Consider the following 21794-nt stretch of genomic DNA (forward strand, 5'->3'; position numbering starts at 1 on the left):
TTACTTCAGTAATGTCATGCACAAACCAGTGGGCGGGGCTAGAGAATTAGTCGTTGATATTTTTCTGTTGAGGCTGTGTACAACCTATCAATGAGGTGCATTCCAGAACCTGCCGTTCAGTGGGCCTGGTGTCAATTACAGGTGTTATCTCAGTAACAACGGTGTTTTAAGTTCTGACACTTACAAACTACATTTGAATGAGAAAGAGACCTGAACACGTGAACATATCGTTTTAAATAACAAATTTACTTCCAACTTTAGGTGAACTGACCCTTTAAATGTTCAGCAAATAAACAAGTAAATTGTGTTGGAATTTATTATTATAAAACACATGCAAATAAGAGAACACACACCTTGTTTCTTTTGAGTGAACAAGTATACAAATAAGCAGGATGTAAAGTATGAAAATAACCAAAAGATGGGAGGTGCTGAAGACCAGATGTAATATAATGACACATGAACACACAGAGAGAGAGAAACAGCAGCAGATTCAGGAGAGAAACACACAAGAGATGAAGAGTAAGAACTATTTACATTCTCATTCTTATTAAAATCATTCTTTTGAAATGATTCTGTTCTTGTGAATTGATCTGAAAATAACTTTTAATGAAACTTTATCAAGAACTGATTTTCTGAAGAGATACAGTAGTGATAGAAATGTTGACTTTTAACTTCATTGACTTTTATACATGAGAGAAACTAAGTAAACGCTTGTGTCATACTCACAGATTTATTTGATTTTAAATTTGCCAATGATTTTATGTTGAATGACAAAATTGTGAACAAACAGAAGTTTAACATTTCAGGTTTTCAATGTGTTTCTTCCTCAGAAATGGCTCAGATTCTGTATTTCAGTCTTCTTGTCATTGGTGAGTTTTGTTTCTGGTTTTACGTTTGATTTAAATGTCAGGAGAATTGACATCAGAGTTATCTGTCTGTCTATTAATAACTGTTCTATTAAAGAAAAAGAGCCATTTTATAATAATTACTTTATTAAATATATCACACCCCCAAGCAAAGGTGATGTGTCCAAAAGACGTCTTTTCTGCGTCTTTGATAGTGAAAATATGTCCCTTGAGGGCCAAAAGTGAAAGTTTTTTCTACATCTATTTATGACATCTTCTGAACGCTTAATATTGGGGACATCTGCACAGAGTAAAAACCACGCCCATAGCAACCAAACACATTACCTAGCAACCGTTTAGCAAGACTTATATCTCTGAATGAGAAGATCTTAGAGACATTGGGAGTTGATAAGTTTCATTATTGGCTTAAAATGTCATCGCCCTGGTTCCCAGTTCCGCAGTTTGCCACAAGGAACCACTCACATTTTCAACTGAAAATATAGTTTAAATTATTATGAGATCTTTATTGCTTTCAAAAATATTTTAGAAATGTTTTTTTTTTTTTTTATATTGTGATATTAACATATTTTAATGACAGTATATTTATTGAACAAAAAGGAATTATTTAATTCAATAAAATAAACAAAATATTGTGCTAAGCTCGTTGTGCAGTAAAACACACCTTGATATACTTAAAAAGTCTATTACTATGCAGAGAAAGTGACTCGTCTTGAAGCTAAACATTTAATGTAACAAGACATAAATCAACAAGAGTAAAGTTTATCAGCTTTTACTTTTTTCATAAGGCTTCCCGAGGCTGGCGGTCCACAGAGAGTGGAAATTTATCATGAAGTCAGCGACAACAAAGTCCCCTGTTTAGAAAGACCATAGGATTGTTTAGTTTTACTAAAAATGAATCTCTTATTGATTTACTATGACTTGGTCATTATTTCATCATCTAGACCTCTACGTCAGAGCAGTGACTGTTCAGCGGATGACATCACAGTATCACGAGAGCAGACTTCTCCCTTATTACTCTCATGATCCTTACAGTCATACACTGAGCAGTGCTGAAGGAGCTGGAACAGACCTGTTCTAATTGGGAAAAGTGACAAACTTTCATTAAAAGTCTAAAAATACTTTCATTTTTAACATTGTTTGGTCATCTCTGAGGGTACGCCGAGGCCAGATTCGTTGATCCTGCATGTTCCATCTGCGAGAAAATGGTGATCAAGGTGTTGCGGTCAAGGTTGGAGGCGTTCTTTTTGAGTGCCGCCACCACCCTGTCTGCTTCCCTGGCGTCAACTGCCGCTTTGGCGGGGTCGACAGTTTCGGCGAACAGGGGGGGTGATATAGGGGTTCCTATGGATGTTGCTCCGCCAGCTCTGGCTCTGCAGACCACCCATACCCAAGTACGCTCACCTGGTGCGTCCCCCATTGGGCAAAGGTCGACCATCCCATAGCGGGCAGACTCGGAAGAGGGATGAGGAGGAACTCTCTGTCAACGCATCTTGACAGCTACCTTCTGGTATCAGAGTGTTTCTCTGATCTACGGGCAGTCGAGCTCAAGAGGAGTCAGAAGCAGAGATGTCAGTCATGCTCAACTGAGCAGCCGTGAGCATTGGGTTGTCGTATGGTATGCCGCCTTCGCGCGGGTTCCCTTTCTGTCGGTCTCCGCCCCCGGATGTCCGGTATAAAAGGAAGGCGTGCAGCATTCATTTACCTTTTGTCCGTCAGAGCCTTCGTTCTTGACTACGAACAAAAATAATTCAACGAATTCTTCTTCTACATTGCCGGATCTACGACATAGAGCAGCGTCTCGTCCCTACCTGCAGGCATGTCCCGCTGTTCTCTTGGGTGCGTGACCCTCATCAAGGAGGGGGATGGACACGATTGCTGCTTTGGGTGTCTGGGCGTTAGTGATGTGGGGACCTCTTCAAACGTAAACCCGCCAGCCAAGTGCTGACGGGCCGATCTCACCCCGATTCGCTCTTCTGAACATTCCCCAACCGGCGGTGGCATACCGTCCAGATCCTCAGGCACGCACTATGAAACGATGCATGACGTAGATGAGATGTCGCTTGCAGCAAGAGAGACTGGCATCCGACTCTGACGAATCCGAGCTCCCCCCCAGGAGTGGTCGAGCTCAGGAGGATGCAGAAGTGATGTCAGCTTTGCTAACCCGGTGATACGTGGTTCCTGGGGTCGGAGAGCGCGGTGCATGAGGAGCTGTGTAAAACTTAGAGCGCTCCACTCACAGCCCGCTACAGTCAATCCAGCTCCGACTCCCTCACTTCCCTCGATGGTGGGGCAGCCAAAGGCTACGTCGAGATCCCCCGGCTGGAACGTGCCGCTGCGGTGCATCTGTGCCGCAGACAGCTGCCACCTGGGGGAGTCGGCAACGCCAACCGTCCAAGGCGTGCAGGACTTCAGTTCAGGATGAAGCCGTTCAGGAAGCTCACGCTTACTCTATGTCTCGATCCTCTCGAGTCCTCCCTTTCGGTCTGTTCCTGCGGGTACTAAACTATCTCGACGACTGGCTTATCTTGGCACATTCGCGAGATCTGTTGTGTACACAGAGGGACTTGGTGCTCCGGCATCTAGATCGAATGGGATTTCAGGTCAACCGAGAAAAGAGCAAACTCTCCCCAGTGCAGAGCACCCTCTTTCTCGGTATGGAACCAATCTCTGTCACCATGACGGCGCAGCTGTCCTCAGCACGTGCCTAGTCAGTGTTGGAACTGGAGGCTCCTGGGACACATGGCATCCTCCGCAGGGGTAATACCCCTCGGGTTAATGCACATGAGACCGCTTCAACACTGGCTACAGAGTCGAGTTCCGAGGACAGCGTGGCACACCGACAGCAGGCGCATGGTGATGACACCCTGCTGTCGACGTACCCTAACCCCTGGTCTCCCATGACCTTCCTCCGGGCGGGGGTTCCCCTCGGGCAGGTTACGAGGCACGTAGTGGTGACGACGGACGCCTTGCTGCAGGGGTGGGGTGCAGTGTGCAACGGGCACGCAGAATCGGGGCGCTGGACGGGCCCCCGTCTGCGCTGGATTGCCTAGAGTTGTGGGCTGTACTGCTTGCGCTGAGAAGGCTCCGGCCTCTAGTGCAGAGCCAGCACGTGTTGGTCCTCCGGGACAGCACGACAGCCGTGGTGTACATCGCCAGGGTGGCGTACGCTCATGGCAGCTAACACAACTTGCCCGACGCCTCCTCCTGTGGAGTTAGCAGGTGATCCGCTCCCTGCGGGCCACACACATCCCCGCGCTCTCTCGTCAGTATACGCCTTGCGTAGAGTGGCGACTCAACCCCTGGTCCAGCCCATTTGGGTGCTGTTCGGACAGGCACAGATAGATCTTTGCCTCCCGCGACACCACCCATTGTCTGCTTTGGTCCTCCCTGACCGAGGTCCCCCTCGACACGGATGCCCTGCCGCACAGCTGACCACGGGACGGGCGGAAGCACACCCCCCCCCCCCGGAGCCTCCTTGCACAGACACTGTGCAAGGTCAGGGAAGAGGAGCAGCAAGTGTTGTTGGTTACACCGCACTGGTTTAACCACACTTGGCTTCAGAGTTGATGCTCTGGACAGCAACTCCCCCTGAACCATTCCCCTGACAGAGGACCTGCTCTCTCAGGGGAAGGACACGTTCTGGCATCCCAGATCAGACCTCTGGAACACCCAGGTCTGGTCTCTAGACGGGACGAGAAGATCCTGAGATGGCTACTCCCCCTATACGGCTGAGACCATCACCCAGGCTAGGGCCCCATCTACTAGGCGGTTAGCCCCTCGGAGGTTCCGATCTTCCTCACCTGAGTAAGACGGCCCTCCTGTAGGCGCTCCCTTCCGTCAAGAGGGTAGGGGACCTCCAAGCATTCTCTGTGTCCCCGGATTGCCTTAAATTCGGCCCTGGCTAACTCTCACGTTATCTTGAGACCCAGGCCCGGATGCGTGCCCAAAGTTCCCAATTTTCCCTTCGGGGACTAAGTGGTGAACTTGATGGGGCGTTCCCCATCGGGGAGGAAGACCCAACCCCATCCGTGTTGTGTCCTGGACCGCACGCAGAGCTATAAGCTCTGACCAGCTCCTTGTTTGTGTTGGAGGACAGCAGAAGGGGAAGGCTGTCTCCAAGCAGAGGCTGGCGCACTGGGTCGTGGATGCCGTTACGACGACATTCCGATCTCAGAATCTCCCATGCCCTTTGGCAGTGAGGGCTTACTCCACACAGAGTGTAGCCCCCTCCTAGGCACTGGCAGAAGCACCTCTCTAGCAGACATCTGTAGAGCTGCGGGTTGGGCTACGCCCAAACACCCTCGCAAGGGTTAACAACCTTCGCGTAAACCCGGTGTCAGCCCACGTCCTGCGTGGCGACATGTAGGACTGGCATCCGGGGGGGCGTTTGCCTGCGAAAGCACCTTCCCACCCTCCAAGAGGTTGGTTCAGTGTGCTATCTACCCTTTTCTTCTTATCCAAACACATGGCTAAGAAAATTGGCACCTCACCAACCTTCCTTCTTACCCAGACACTGGTTAAGAACAGGCAACCCATCCATCATTAAGCAAGCACCTCCTGGGGGTTGGCTGGGCAGAGCAGCCTTCCTCCTTAGGCCGGGATACCTTTTGACCTATCACAGATAGTTCTAACCGGACCTGTGCTATCGGACGCAGTAACACCCCCACCGTGGGCTGTTCCGTCTGTTATACCCTCATGACTTGGTTCCCACACCTGGTAACCCATGAACTTCCCCAGGTGGACCTTCACCTCGCGGTTAACTATCCAGTCCGCACGTTCCATGCCTTCTCCTCCTAGGATGAGACCATATCATATCTCCACCATATTCCTCGCCACGGGTAGGAGGTGGCCTCTGCAGCGCTTCTCCGATTAAGAGTTGCGCTTTCCCGGTGTAAACCGAGTCGGACGGCCTCTCGCCTGTAGAGAGCTAAGGCCCCGTCCGTGATAGGTTACCGGTCAGGGCTGTACCCATCTTTCTCCAGAAAGCTCTGGAACCCCCCGACCATCACACTGGAAGGTTAAAAGTTTCACGAAAGCTTCGAGCTGACACGCCCAGGCTTGTTACCGTCGCTTCGTTGAGATTGTGACGCGGTACAGTGTTTGTGGCGTTTTCCATAGATAACCCCATCTGTCGTTCTCGACACACATCGAGAGACCGACAGAAAGGGAACGTCTTGGTTACGTATGTAACCTCAGTTCCCTGATGGAGGGAACGAGACGTTGTGTCCCTTATGCCACAAACACGTATCGTATTCTGCTGCAGTCGTGAGAGGCTCTCAGGCTCTTCAGAACAAGAGGTAAATGAATGCTGCACGCCGGCTTCCTTTTATACCGGATATCCGGGGGCGGAGCCCGGCATGCAAATTTCATTCGCCAAATTTATTGGCCTTTTCTATAGTAGTCAGAGTTGATTGGTTCTCTAGGGCGAACCCCATCTGTCGTTCTCGACACAACGTCTCGTTCCCTCCATCAGGGAACTGAGGTTACATACGTAACCTAGACGTTAGTTATGCAATAAATGCAGTAATGCAATAGATGAGTTACAGTGCAGTAGATGAGTTAGTGCAGATATTGAAGATACAGTGCAGTAGATGCGTTAATGCGGTTATTGAAGTTACAGTGCAGTAGATGAGGTAATGCAGTTATGAAAGTTACATTGCAGTAGGTGAGGTAATGCAGATATGAGAGTAGTCCATTAGTGCAAATGAGCATTCAGTGTAATATTCCTGGTATGCAAGTGAACAGTATAGAGTGCAAATGATGCTATGTGTGTGTAAACAGTCCGATAGAGCAGATACATGAAGTACTGGTGTGTACAGTTCAGTCATGCATGGCAGCCCTGTAGTGCAATGTAAACCATGTAATAGCAGCATTACAGTTAAAGTTATGAGGGGTAGTGGAATCAGTGGGGGGCAGAGTTCAATATTGAAACAGCTCTAGGAAAAAAGCTGTTCCTAGTCTGCTGGTTCTTGTCCGGAGGCACCTGAAGCGCCTACCGGAAGGCAGGAGAGTAAACAGTCTATGAGCGGGGTGAGAGAAGTCCTTGAGAATGCTGCGAGCTCGACGCAGACAGCGTTTCTTTTGGATTTCCTCAATGGAAGAGAGTGTAGTCCCTGTGATGCGTTGGGCTGTTTTCACCACCCGCTGCAGTGCCTTGCGCTCAGCAACAGAACAGTTCCCATACCAGACTGTGACACAGTTGGTCAGGATGCTCTCTATCGTGCAGCGATAGAAGTTCACCAGGATAGTTGAAGACAGTTGGTTCTTCTTCAGTGTCCTCAGAAAGGAGAGACGCTGGTGAGCCTTCTTGACCAGGCATGAGGTGTTGGTGGTCCAGGACAGGTCCTCCAAAATATGGGTCCCCAGGAACTTAAAACTGGAAACACGTTCAACAGCCGTCCCGTTAATGTGGATGGGGTCGTGTGTGCCTCCTTTCGCCTTCCTGAAGTCCACAATGATCTCCTTTGTCTTGGAGGTGTTAAGGAGCAGGTTGTTGTTTGAGCACCATGTGGCCAGGTGCCGTACCTCCTCCCTGTAAGCAGTCTCATCGTTGTTGCTGATGAGACCAATCACTGTTGTATCGTCTGCGAACTTGATGAAGGAGTTAGGTCCATTCACAGGTCTGCAGTCGAGTGTGAAAAGGGAGTAGAGAAAGGGGCTCAGTACGTAGCCCTGTTTTACACCAGTGTTGAGGGTGATGGAGCAGATGTGGCCTAACCTAACAAGCTGAGGCCTGTTCGTCAGGAAGTCCATAATCCAGTTGCAGGTTGAATTGTTAATGCCTAGGTTTCCAAGTTTGATGATTAGCTTGGAAGGGATGACGGTATTGAATGCAGAGCTGAAGTCTACAAACAGCATGCGTGCATAAGTGTCCTTATTATCCAGATGTGTAAGCACAGAGTGCAGCGCCATGGATACCGCATCATCTGTGCTCCAGTTGCTACGGTAGGCAAATTGGTATGGGTCCAGTGTGGATGGTAAAGAGTCTTTTAGTTGTGACAGGAACAGCCGCTCAAAGCACTTCATAACAATGGGTGTGAGTGCTACAGGGCGGTAGTCGTTCAGGCATGTTGGGCTGGAATGTTTTGGAATGGGCACAATGGAGGGGGATTTGAAACAAGCTGGAACCACTGCTTGGGCGAGGGACAGGTTGAAGATATCCGTGAAGACCCCAGCGAGCTGCTCCGCACATGCCCTGAGTATGCGACCAGGGATGCCATCAGGACCAGCAGCCTTGCGTGCGTTTATCCGGCTTAGTCCAGTGTAAACATCTGTGGAGTTTAGTGTGATGATTGGGTGGTCAATAGAAGGTGTGAGCCTGGTGGCGGGTTCCTTATTGTCTCTCTCAAAGCGTGCATAAAAGTCATTAAGCTCGTTCAGAAAGGCAGCATCTGTGGCTATGGGGGTGGAGTGGTTGGGTTTGTAGTCACTAATGGCCTGGATGCCCTGCCACATGCGTCGAGGGTCAGAATTGGTAAAATGCTCCTCTAACTTCAACTTGTAGCAGTGCTTGGCCTTTTTGATGCCCCTCTTCAGATTTGCTCTGGAAGTACTATAGGCCTGTGCATCACCTGATCTGAAGGCGGTGTTGCGTGCTTACAACAGGAGGCACACTTCCTTGTTCATCTGGCTTCTGATTCGGGTATATGGTGATCTGCTTTTGAGCTGTGACACTATCAATGGTGGTATTGATGTAGTCCAATACAGAGGAGGTGTAGGTGTCTATGTCCGTGTGAGAGCCACTGGTGGCCTGAGAAGCAAATATACTCCAGTCTGTGTGTAGAAACCTTTCCTGGAGTGTAAAGTCTGCCCCCGCAGGCCACACCTTGATGGTCTTCACCGATGGCTTCACACGATTAATGAGAGGTCAATACTTGCGGGTGAGGAACAAAGAAAGGTGATCAGATTTGTGGGGGGGGGGGGGTTCGCGGTGTAAGCTTCAGCCATGTTTGTATAGACATGATCCAAAGTTTTGTTTCCTCTTGTGTGGCAGGAAACATGCTGGTGAAATTTAGGGAGCACTGTCTTTAAGTTTGAGTGATTAAAATCTCCCGCAACAATAAATGCAGCCTCCGGGTGAGCAGTCTGTTGTTTACTGATGGCTGCATGAAGTTCTTTCATAGCAAGCTTGGCATCAGCATCCGGTGGAATATAAGCTGCCGTTATAATGGTGGAAGTGAATTCCCGTGGCATATAAAACGGTCTACATTTAACCATGAGAAACTCAAGGTTAGCCGAGCAGTGTCTCCCGACAGTAACAGAGTTCGTGCACCAAGCTTTATTGACATAAATGCACAATCCACCTCCTCTTGTCTTACCGGATTCCTCTGCCGTTCTATCCGCCCGGTGTATGTTGTAGCCCGCTGACTCAATAGCGTTCTCCGGTATGTCGCTGTGTAGCCATGTTTCCGTGAAGATTATGACATTGCAGTTCAAAAGTATTTTGTTGTTGATGATGCGGAGTCGAATCTCATCCATTTTGTTCACTAATGATCGTACATTAGCAAGGAAAATGCTGGGTAAAGAGAGCCGGTGTGGTATTAGCTTTAGCCTAGCTCTTAGCCCTCCGCGCTCCCCCCGCCTTTGTTTACGATCTCGACGCCGCCGGCGAGCACTTCCGCCCGGCCGTGTGGGGTGCGTAGCATCGGGTGTTTTGGCGATCTCAGGAACGAGTTGAATGTTGCTGATATGACTTCCGGGAATGCACAAACCGATATCCAAAAGCTCATGCCGGGTGTACGATGTGAATGCACAACTGTTCTGAATGAACAGGCCCGAGATGAGCAAGACAAACACTATATAATTGCTAAAACTGGAGAGACGCTGAGCATCGCGATGTTCACGTGCCGCCATCTACGCCACAGATCTAATCTTTGCTTAGATCAGCTCTGAGTGAATTTATCTGAATAAAAACTCTCTCTTTCAGCTCTCTGTTCAATATCTGAATGCATTCAGCGTCACTATCACTGTATAAACATGAATAAGACCTGGACTGAGGCTCAGAGATACTGCAGAGAAAACTACACAGATCTGGCCACAGTCAACAACATCAATGACATGAACGAGCTGATGAAGACTGTGAATAACAATCAGAAGGTCTGGATTGGATTGAAGAGAACAGATGAATGGAAGTGGTCTCTGGGTGATCCTGTGAAATATCTGAACTGGGAAACTGGACCATCAACTGACACAAATAATTGTGCTGTTATGAGAAATGGAAAATGGCGTCAGCAGAAGTGTAATGTGCCGTCACAGTTCATCTGCTACAATGGTGAGTGACAGCAAACCTTCACTTCACAAAACATGATCATAAGAAAACAATAATAAACATCACAGTTAAGACACAGAACACATGTGGGGCAGATGAACAGGGTTGGACACTTCAGATTAAAGCAAATCTGCACAAACAGTCAATGTGATACAGTAGCATCACTACATCTAACTCACCTCTCATCTCTAAGTCACCTCTCGTCTCTGACTCACTTCTCATCTCTAACTCACTTGTCATCTCTCACTCACTTCTCATCTCTAACTCACCTCTCATCTCTAAGTCACCTCTCGTCTCTGACTCACTTCTCATCTCTAACTCACTTGTCATCTCTCACTCACTTCTCATCTCTAACTCACCTCTCATCTCTAAGTCACCTCTCGTCTCTGACTCACTTCTCATCTCTAACTCACTTGTCATCTCTCACTCACTTCTCATCTCTAACTCACCTCTCATCTCTAAGTCACCTCTCGTCTCTGACTCACTTCTCATCTCTAACTCACTTGTCATCTCTCACTCACTTCTCACCTCTAACTCACTTCTCATCTCTAACTCACTTCTCATCTCTAACTCACTTCTCATTTCTCACTCACTTCTCATCTCTAACTCACTTCTCATCTCTAACTCACTTCTCATTTCTCACTCACTTCTCATCTCTAACTCACCTCTCATCTCTAACTCACCTCTCATCTCTAACTCACTTCTCATTTCTCACTCACTTCTCATCTCTAACTCACCTCTCATCTCTAACTCACTTCTCATCTCTAACTCACTTCTCATCTCTAACTCACTTCTCATCTCTAACTCACTTCTCATCTCTGACTCACTTCTCATCTCTAACTCACTTCTCATCTCTCACTCACCTGTCATCTCTGACTCACTTCTCTCTCTCACTCACTTGTCATCTCTAACTCACTTCTCATCTCTCACTCACTTCTCATCTCTCACTCACTTCTCATCTCTAACTCACTTCTCATCTCTAACTCACTTCTCATCTCTAACTCACTTCTCATCTCTAACTCACTTCTCATCTCTAACTCACTTCTCATCTCTAACTCACTTCTCATCTCTCACTCACTTCTCATCTCTAACTCACCTCTCATCTCTAACTCACTTCTCATCTCTAACTCACTTCTCATCTCTAACTCACCTCTCATCTCTAACTCATCTCTCATCTCTAACTCACCTCTCATCTCTAACTCACTTCTCATCTCTAACTCATCTCTCATCTCTAACTCACCTCTCATCTCTAACTCACTTCTCATCTCTAACTCACTTCTCATCTCTAACTCACCTCTCATCTCTAACTCATCTCTCATCTCTAACTCACCTCTCATCTCTAACTCACTTCTCATCTCTCACTCACTTCTCATCTCTAACTCACTTCTCAACTCTAACTCACTTCTCATCTCTAACTCATCTTTCATCTCTAACTCACTTCTCATCTGTAACTCACTTCTCATCTCTAACTCACTTCTCAACTCTAACTCACTTCTCATCTCTCACTCACTTCTCATCTCTAACTCACTTCTCATCTCTAACTCACTTCTCATCTCTAACTCACTTCTCATCTCTAACTCACCTCTCATCTCTCACTCACTTCTCATCTCTCACTCACTTCTCATCTCTAACTCATTTCTCATCTCTCACTCATCTCAAACTCACTTCTCATCTCTCACTCACTTCTCATCTCTAACTCACTTCTCATCTCTAACTCACTTCTCATCTCTAACTCACTTCTCATCTCTAACTCACTTCTCATCTCTAACTCACTTCTCATCTCTAACTCACTTCTCATCTCTAACTCACCTCTCATCTCTCACTCACTTCTCATCTCTCACTCACTTCTCATCTCTAACTCATTTCTCATCTCTCACTCATCTCAAACTCACTTCTCATCTCTAACTCACTTCTCATCTGTAACTCACTTCTCATCTCTAACTCACTTCTCAACTCTAACTCACTTCTCATCTCTCACTCACTTCTCATCTCTAACTCACTTCTCATCTCTAACTCACTTCTCATCTCTAACTCACTTCTCATCTCTCACTCACTTCTCATCTCTCACTCACTTCTCATCTCTAACTCATTTCTCATCTCTCACTCATCTCAAACTCACTTCTCATCTCTCACTCATTTCTCATCTCTAACACACTTCTCATTTCTCACTCACCTCTCATCTCTCACTCACTTCTCATCTCTAACTCACTTCTCAACTCTAACTCACTTCTCATCTCTCACTCACTTCTCATCTCTAACTCACTTCTCATCTCTAACTCACTTCTCATCTCTAACTCACTTCTCATCTCTAACTCACTTCTCATCTCTAACTCACCTCTCATCTCTCACTCACTTCTCATCTCTCACTCACTTCTCATCTCTAACTCATTTCTCATCTCTCACTCATCTCAAACTCACTTCTCATCTCTCACTCATTTCTCATCTCTAACACACTTCTCATTTCTCACTCACCTCTCATCTCTCACTCACTTCTCATCTCTAACTCACCTCTCATCTCTCACTCACTTCTCATCTCTAACTCACTTCTCATCTCTAACTCACCTCTCATCTCTCACTCACTTCTCATCTCTAACTCACTTCTCATCTCTCACTCATTTCTCATCTCTAACTCACTTCTCATTTCTCACTCACTTCTCATCTCTAACTCACTTCTCAACTCTAACTCACTTCTCATCTCTAACTCACCTCTCATCTCTAACTCACTTCTCATCTCTGACTCACTTCTCATCTCTAACTCACCTCTCATCTCTAACTCACTTCTCATTTCTCACTCACTTCTCATCTCTAACTCACTTCTCATCTCTCACTCACTTCTCATCTCTCACTCACTTCTCATCTCTCACTCACCTCTCATCTCTAACTCACTTCTCATCTCTCACTCACTTCTCATCTCTAACTCACTTCTCGTCTCTCACTCACTTCTCATCTCTAACTCACTTCTCATCTCTCACTCACTTCTCATCTCTATCTCACTTCTCGTCTCTCACTCATCTCTCACTCACTTCTCATCTCTAACTCACTTCTCGTCTCTCACTCATCTCTCACTCACTTCTCAACTCTAACTCACTTCTCATCTCTCACTCACTTCTCATCTCTAACTCACTTCTCGTCTCTCACTCACTTCTCATCTCTAACTCACCTCTCATCTCTAACTCACTTCTCATCTCTAACTCACTTCTCATCTCTCACTCACTTCTCATCTCTAACTCACTTCTCGTCTCTCACTCACTTCTCATCTCTAACTCACCTCTCATCTCTAACTCACTTCTCATCTCTCACTCACTTCTCATCTCTAACTCACTTCTCGTCTCTCACTCACTTCTCATCTCTAACTCACCTCTCATCTCTAACTCACTTCTCATCTCTAACTCACTTCTCATCTCTAACTCACCTCTCATCTCTAACTCACCTCTCATCTCTAACTCACTTCTCATCTCTCACTCACCTGTCATCTCTGACTCACTTCTCTCTCTCACTCACTTGTCATCTCTAACTCACTTCTCATCTCTCACTCACTTCTCATCTCTCACTCACTTCTCATCTCTAACTCACCTCTCATCTCTCACTCACTTCTCATCTCTCACTCACTTCTCATCTCTAACTCATTTCTCATCTCTCACTCATCTCAAACTCACCTCTCATCTCTCACTCACTTCTCATCTCTAACTCACTTCTCATCTCTCACTCATTTCTCATCTCTAACTCACTTCTCATTTCTCACTCACTTCTCATCTCTAACTCACTTCTCAACTCTAACTCACTTCTCATCTCTAACTCACCTCTCATCTCTAACTCACTTCTCATCTCTGACTCACTTCTCATCTCTAACTCACCTCTCATCTCTAACTCACTTCTCATTTCTCACTCACTTCTCATCTCTAACTCACTTCTCATCTCTCACTCACTTCTCATCTCTCACTCACTTCTCATCTCTCACTCACCTCTCATCTCTAACTCACTTCTCATCTCTCACTCACTTCTCATCTCTAACTCACTTCTCATCTCTAACTCACTTCTCATCTCTCACTCACTTCTCATCTCTATCTCACTTCTCGTCTCTCACTCATCTCTCACTCACTTCTCATCTCTAACTCACTTCTCGTCTCTCACTCATCTCTCACTCACTTCTCAACTCTAACTCACTTCTCATCTCTCACTCACTTCTCATCTCTAACTCACTTCTCGTCTCTCACTCACTTCTCATCTCTAACTCACCTCTCATCTCTAACTCACTTCTCATCTCTAACTCACTTCTCATCTCTGACTCACTTCTCATCTCTAACTCACTTCTCATCTCTCACTCACCTGTCATCTCTGACTCACTTCTCTCTCTCACTCACTTGTCATCTCTAACTCACTTCTCATCTCTCACTCACTTCTCATCTCTCACTCACTTCTCATCTCTAACTCACTTCTCATCTCTAACTCACTTCTCATCTCTAACTCACTTCTCATCTCTAACTCACTTCTCATCTCTAACTCACTTCTCATCTCTAACTCACTTCTCATCTCTCACTCACTTCTCATCTCTAACTCACCTCTCATCTCTAACTCACCTCTCATCTCTAACTCACTTCTCATCTCTAACTCACCTCTCATCTCTAACTCATCTCTCATCTCTAACTCACTTCTCATCTCTCACTCACTTCTCATCTCTAACTCACTTCTCAACTCTAACTCACTTCTCATCTCTAACTCATCTTTCATCTCTAACTCACTTCTCATCTGTAACTCACTTCTCATCTCTAACTCACTTCTCAACTCTAACTCACTTCTCATCTCTCACTCACTTCTCATCTCTAACTCACTTCTCATCTCTAACTCACTTCTCATCTCTAACTCACTTCTCATCTCTAACTCACTTCTCATCTCTAACTCACCTCTCATCTCTCACTCACTTCTCATCTCTCACTCACTTCTCATCTCTAACTCATTTCTCATCTCTCACTCATCTCAAACTCACTTCTCATCTCTCACTCATTTCTCATCTCTAACACACTTCTCATTTCTCACTCACCTCTCATCTCTCACTCACTTCTCATCTCTAACTCACCTCTCATCTCTCACTCACTTCTCATCTCTAACTCACTTCTCATCTCTAACTCACCTCTCATCTCTCACTCACTTCTCATCTCTAACTCACTTCTCATCTCTCACTCATTTCTCATCTCTAACTCACTTCTCATCTCTAACTCACTTCTCATCTCTAACTCACCTCTCATCTCTAACTCACTTCTCATCTCTCACTCACTTCTCATCTCTAACTCACTTCTCATCTCTCACTCACCTCACATCTCTAGCTCACTTCTCATCTCTCACTCACTTCTCATCTCTAACTCACCTCTTCTCATCTCTGACTCACTTCTCATCTCTAACTCACTTCTCATCTCTAACTCATTTCTCATCTCTAACTCACCTCTCATCTCTAAGTCACTTCTCATCTCTAACTCACTTATCATCTCTCACTCATTTCTCATCTCTAACTCACTTCTCATCTCTCACTCACTTCTCATCTCTAACTCACTTCTCGTCTCTCACTCATCTCTCACTCACTTCTCATCTCTCACTCACTTCTCATCTCTAACTCACTTCTCGTCTCTCACTCATCTCTCACTCACTTCTCATCTCTGACTCACTTCTCATCTCTAACTCACTTCTCATCTCTAACTCACTTCTCATTTCTCACTCACTTCTCATCTCTAACTCACTTCTCAACTCTAACTCACTTCTCATCTCTAACTCACTTCTCATCTCTCACTCACTTCTCATCTCTAACTCACTTCTCGTCTCTCACTCATCTCTCACTCACTTCTCATCTCTGACTCACTTCTCATCTCTAACTCACTTCTCATCTCTAACTCATTTCTCATTTCTCACTCACTTCTCATCTCTAACTCACTTCTCAACTCTAACTCACTTCTCATCTCTAACTCACCTCTCATCTCTAACTCACTTCTCATCTCTGACTCACTTCTCATCTCTAACTCACCTCTCATCTCTAACTCACTTCTCATTTCTCACTCACTTCTCATCTCTAACTCACTTCTCATCTCTCACTCACTTCTCATCTCTCACTCACTTCTCATCTCTCACTCACCTCTCATCTCTAACTCACTTCTCATCTCTCACTCACTTCTCATCTCTAACTCACTTCTCGTCTCTCACTCACTTCTCATCTCTAACTCACTTCTCATCTCTCACTCACTTCTCATCTCTATCTCACTTCTCGTCTCTCACTCATCTCTCACTCACTTCTCATCTCTCACTCACTTCTCATCTCTAACTCACTTCTCGTCTCTCACTCATCTCTCACTCACTTCTCAACTCTAACTCACTTCTCATCTCTCACTCACTTCTCATCTCTAACTCACTTCTCGTCTCTCACTCACTTCTCATCTCTAACTCACTTCTCATCTCTCACTCACTTCTCATCTCTCACTCACTTCTCATCTCTCACTCACTTCTCATCTCTAACTCACTTCTCGTCTCTCACTTTCCTCTGTCACTCACTTCTCAACTCTAACTCACTTCTCATTTCTAACTCACTTCTCATCTCTAACTCACTTCTCATCTCTCACTCACTTCTCATCTCTAACTCACTTCTCATCTCTCACTCACTTCTCATCTCTAACTCACTTCTCATCTCTCACTCACTTCTCAACTCTAACTCACTTCTCATCTCTCACTCACTTCTCATCTCTAACTCACTTCTCGTCTCTCACTCATCTCTAACTCACTTCTCATCTCTAACTCACTTCTCATCTCTCACTCACTTCTCATCTCTAACTCACTTCTCATCTCTCACTCACTTCTCATCTCTAACTCAATTCTCGTCTCTCACTCATCTCTAACTCACTTCTCATCTCTAACTCACTTCTCATCTCTCACTCACTTCTCATCTCTAACTCACTTCTCGTCTCTCACTCATCTCTCACTCACTTCTCAACTCTAACTCACTTCTCATCTCTCACTCACTTCTCATCTCTAACTCACTTCTCGTCTCTCACTAACTTCTCATCTCTAACTCACTTCTCATCTCTAACTCACTTCTCATCTCTAACTCACTTCTCATCTCTAACTCACTTCTCATTTCTAACTCACCTCTCATCTCTAACTCACTTCTCATCTCTCACTCACTTCTCATCTCTAACTCACTTATCATCTCTCACTCACTTCTCATCTCTGACTCACTTCTCATCTCTAACTCACTTCTCATCTCTCACTCACTTCTCATCTCTAACTCACCTCTCATCTCTAACTCACTTCTCATTTCTCACTCACTTCTCATCTCTAACTCACCTCTCATCTCTAACTCACCTCTCACTCACTTCTCATCTCTAACTCACTTCTCGTCTCTCACTCACTTCTCATCTCTAACTCACTTCTCATCTCTCACTCCTCATCTCTAACTCACTTCTCATCTCTCACTCACTTCTCATCTCTCACTCACTTCTCATCTCTAACTCACTTCTCATTTCTCACTCACTTCTCATCTCTAACTCACCTCTCATCTCTAACTCACCTCTCACTCACTTCTCAACTCTAACTCACTTCTCATCTCTCACTCACTTCTCGTCTCTAACTCACTTCTCGTCTCTCACTCACTTCTCATCTCTAACTCACTTCTCATCTCTCACTCACTTCTCAACTCTAACTCACTTCTCATCTCTCACTCACTTCTCATCTCTAACTCACTTCTCATCTCTAACTCACTTCTCATCTCTAACTCACTTCTCATCTCTCACTCACTTCTCATCTCTAACTCACTTCTCGTCTCTCACTCATCTCTAACTCACTTCTCATCTCTCACTCACTTCTCATCTCTAACTCACTTCTCGTCTCTCACTCATCTCTAACTCACTTCTCATCTCTAACTCACTTCTCATCTCTCACTCACTTCTCATCTCTAACTCACCTCTCATCTCTAACTCACTTCTCATTTCTCACTCACTTCTCATCTCTAACTCACCTCTCATCTCTAACTCACCTCTCACTCACTTCTCATCTCTAACTCACTTCTCGTCTCTCACTCACTTCTCATCTCTAACTCACTTCTCATCTCTCACTCACTTCTCATCTCTAACTCACTTCTCATCTCTCACTCACTTCTCATCTCTCACTCACTTCTCATCTCTAACTCACTTCTCATTTCTCACTCACTTCTCATCTCTAACTCACCTCTCATCTCTAACTCACTTCTCATCTCTAACTCACTTCTCATCTCTAACTCACTTCTCAACTCTAACTCACTTCTCATCTCTCACTCACTTCTCAACTCTAACTCACTTCTCATCTCTCACTCACTTCTCATCTCTAACTCACTTCTCGTCTCTCACTCATCTCTAACTCACTTCTCATCTCTCACTCACTTCTCATCTCTAACTCACTTCTCGACTCTCACTCATCTCTCACTCACTTCTCAACTCTAACTCACTTCTCATCTCTCACTCACTTCTCATCTCTAACTCACTTCTCGTCTCTCACTCACTTCTCAACTCTAACTCACTTCTCATCTCTAACTCACCTCTCATCTCTAACTCACTTCTCATTTCTCACTCACTTCTCATCTCTAACTCACCTCTCATCTCTAACTCACTTCTCATCTCTAACTCACTTCTCATCTCTAACTCACTTCTCATCTCTCACTCACTTCTCATCTCTAACTCACTTCTCATCTCTAACTCACTTCTCATCTCTCACTCACTTCTCATCTCTGACTCACTTCTCATCTCTAACTCACTTCTCATCTCTCACTCACCTGTCATCTCTGACTCACTTCTCTCTCTCACTCACTTGTCATCTCTAACTCACTTCTCATCTCTAACTCACTTCTCATCTCTCACTCACTTCTCATCTCTCACTCACTTCTCATCTCTCACTCACTTCTCATCTCTAACTCACTTCTCATCTCTAACTCACCTCTCATCTCTAACTCACCTCTCATCTCTCACTCACTTTCTCATCTCTAACTCACTTCTCATCTCTAACTCACTTCTCATCTCTAACTTTAGGTTCATCAAAGGATTTAATTATCTGTTATTCACAGACTTTAATTCTCAGCTGTGGTGAGTTTCATTTTGAATTCTGTCCAATTAATTAAAGGCCAGATTACATGATGAGAAAATACAAAATTTAACACAATCACATGTAATGTGACTTTTATCAACAGAGCAGGGAACCATTAAAATCCTTGCAGCCAATTATGGGCGTACAGACGGACAGACCTGCTCTACTGGAAGACCAGCTGGACAGCTATCAAATGTTCAGTGCCGTCTGGGAACATCTCTAAGTGCAGTGGCCACTCGGTAAGAACAGAAAACATTATTAAAGAGCTATCAGATATTATCAGATAATATTTTACATACTTTTGATATTTTTGGCATTTATTTCACAGATGTGATGGAAAATCGAGTTGTTCTATGGTTGTGGACTCAGTTTTTACAGTTTTCACTGATCCTTGTAATGGAATTTACAAATACCTGAATGTGTCTTATGAGTGTGTTGCAGCACCACCAAGTGAGTTTTACACCCAACTGACACCTAACTCTATACAGTGGTAAAATTTAATTGCATTTTAAGTGTTATTTATTTATTTATTAAGTATATAATTAACAGTCTGCTAGTAGTGTACCTGTAGGTGTACTATTGTAATACTGCTGGAGACTAATCTGGTCCTATTCTAAGTTTATTAAAGTATACTTTTAAGTGAAGTCTAAGTTTAAGTCTGATGTTTTTAACTCCAGTCCTCGGGCTCTCACACAAAGTAATTATGTCTCCATATTGAACAAGTGAATGTGTTAAATCAGATTGAGTCAATGAGATAATGAAGTTAAGATTGAGTCAATCACAATCACTAAAGAAAAAATGATCAATAAGAAGAAAACCACCTTCATTGTGATTAATGTTTCCTTCAGTGCAGTGTTCATTTCGTTGATGAAAACTACGACGAAAAGTATTCTTTAATGACATGATTTCACTGACGAAAACAAGACGATGACTAAATCAAAATGAATACATGATAACTAAAACTGTAATAGAAATATAGTGACATTTTTGTCAACTAATAAAAATGAGACTAAAATATTCTTGTCCCATCTGGCGGTTATCAGTTTGCGCGCATGTGCTGCTTCACTCATATAAGCGGTACAGTGAAGTCTCTTGGGGTAATCAAGCACAGACATATATTCTGTGTCTCCACATGGATTTCAAAGCGTCTTATTTTCCTTTATGATCGCCGGTAAAAATTCAAATTGTGCTATAAATAGCGCAAATAATCATTAAGCTGCTGTGTACATGTGCCTTCTTCGTCTTCTACGTGAATGAGTGCTGTGGTTTTGTGTAACAAAACTTAAAAAAATTTTTTTTTTGAAGATTCACGTATAAAACGGTGAGTGAATGTAAATCATGAGACTTGAATCTTTATTTTCTTCAACAGACAGCAGTAAAGCATATATTATTGAAACTTCTTATAAAACATGGAGAGAAGCTCAGAGTTTCTGCAGACAGTATCATACTGATCTGATCACTGTGAGGAACCAGACTGACAAGCAACTGATCCACAACATCATTAATAATCCTGACACATCTGTCTGGATTGGTCTGTTCAGAGACTCGTGGGAGTGGTCAGATAACACTGACTCCGGCTTCAGATACTGGGACTCTGGTCAACCTGATCATTCTGAAGATTGTACAATGACCAATATGAATAATGAGGGAAAATGGCATGATGTATCTTGCAGTGAGTCTTACACTTTTGTGTGTCATGAAGGTGAGTTAATAAAAGTCATAGTGTGTCTTTGATGACATTTACATTAATTCATTTGGCAGACGCTTTTATCCAAAACGACTTAGAAGTAGGATGCAGTGGGCAGCTATCGCTGCAGAACAAACAGGGGTAAGGTGCCTTCTCAAGTGCACAAAAGTCATTTCCTGGTGGCACTGAGATTTGAATCTGTGTCCTTCTGGCTACGAGTCGAACTCTCTAACCACTAGACCACAACTGACCCTGATGACAGAAGTTTCTTCATGATGAAACTGATCTTAGTTCAGTCTCAGTGTTTGTGTTTTGTTCTCATGGTCAGTTGTTTGTGTTTATTGTGTGTTCAGATGAGCTGATATTGATCCAGAAGAATCTGAGCTGGACTGAAGCTGTGAGATACTGCAGAGAGAATCATGTGGATCTGGTTTCAGTTGATTCACAGGAGATTCAGCTCATGGTGACTGAAGTTCTTCATCAGGCCTCGACTGCTGAGGTGTGGATGGGGTTACGTCACTCCTGCTCTGTGGGGATCTGGTTCTGGGTGAATGGAGAGATCACGTGTTATCAGAATTGGGCTCCAGGGAATGAAACAGCAGTGGGCGACTCTGAGAGTGAAGTGAGATCTGGAGCGGTTCAGTCTGGAGGAGATCATCTCTGGATCAGTCTTCCTGAATCTCACAAACTCAACTTCATCTGTAGAAGAATAGATAAATAAATATATATTTTTTGCTTCCTTTGTTAACTTTCTGGTTTTGTTATTTAGCAATAGGGAGCATTTAAACGTCAGGTATCAGGACTCAACTTTAGAGGAAAGAGGGCTTTAAGTTATTTTATTTCAAGAAATTTGCATTTATTACATGTTTAGGCTTTAATAGTTTTA

General features: G+C 44.5%; 1 protein-coding gene across 1 annotated transcript; it reads left to right on the forward strand.

Annotated features, from left to right (window-relative positions):
• Nucleotides 1-489: 489 nt before the first annotated feature.
• Nucleotides 490-21694, forward strand: LOC130421304 (C-type mannose receptor 2-like). Its single transcript, XM_056749117.1, has 5 exons — nucleotides 490-519; nucleotides 831-869; nucleotides 9793-10141; nucleotides 20598-20923; nucleotides 21262-21694. The coding sequence occupies exons 1-5, from the start codon at nucleotides 513-515 to the stop codon at nucleotides 21627-21629; spliced, it is 1089 nt and encodes a 362-aa protein (XP_056605095.1). The 5' UTR covers nucleotides 490-512; the 3' UTR covers nucleotides 21630-21694.
• Nucleotides 21695-21794: the final 100 nt, after the last annotated feature.

This window comes from Triplophysa dalaica, chromosome 5, assembly GCF_015846415.1.
Source record: "Triplophysa dalaica isolate WHDGS20190420 chromosome 5, ASM1584641v1, whole genome shotgun sequence".
Lineage (NCBI taxonomy): Eukaryota > Metazoa > Chordata > Actinopteri > Cypriniformes > Nemacheilidae > Triplophysa > Triplophysa dalaica.

Coding starts and splice junctions, on each gene's coding strand:
- LOC130421304 (XM_056749117.1), top strand. Junction 870..9,792: donor TTTCAGTCTTCTTGTCATTG/GTGAGTTTTGTT, acceptor TCTCTCTTTCAG/CTCTCTGTTCAATATCTGAA. Junction 10,142..20,597: donor TTCATCTGCTACAATGGTGA/GTGACAGCAAAC, acceptor AACAGACAGCAG/TAAAGCATATATTATTGAAA.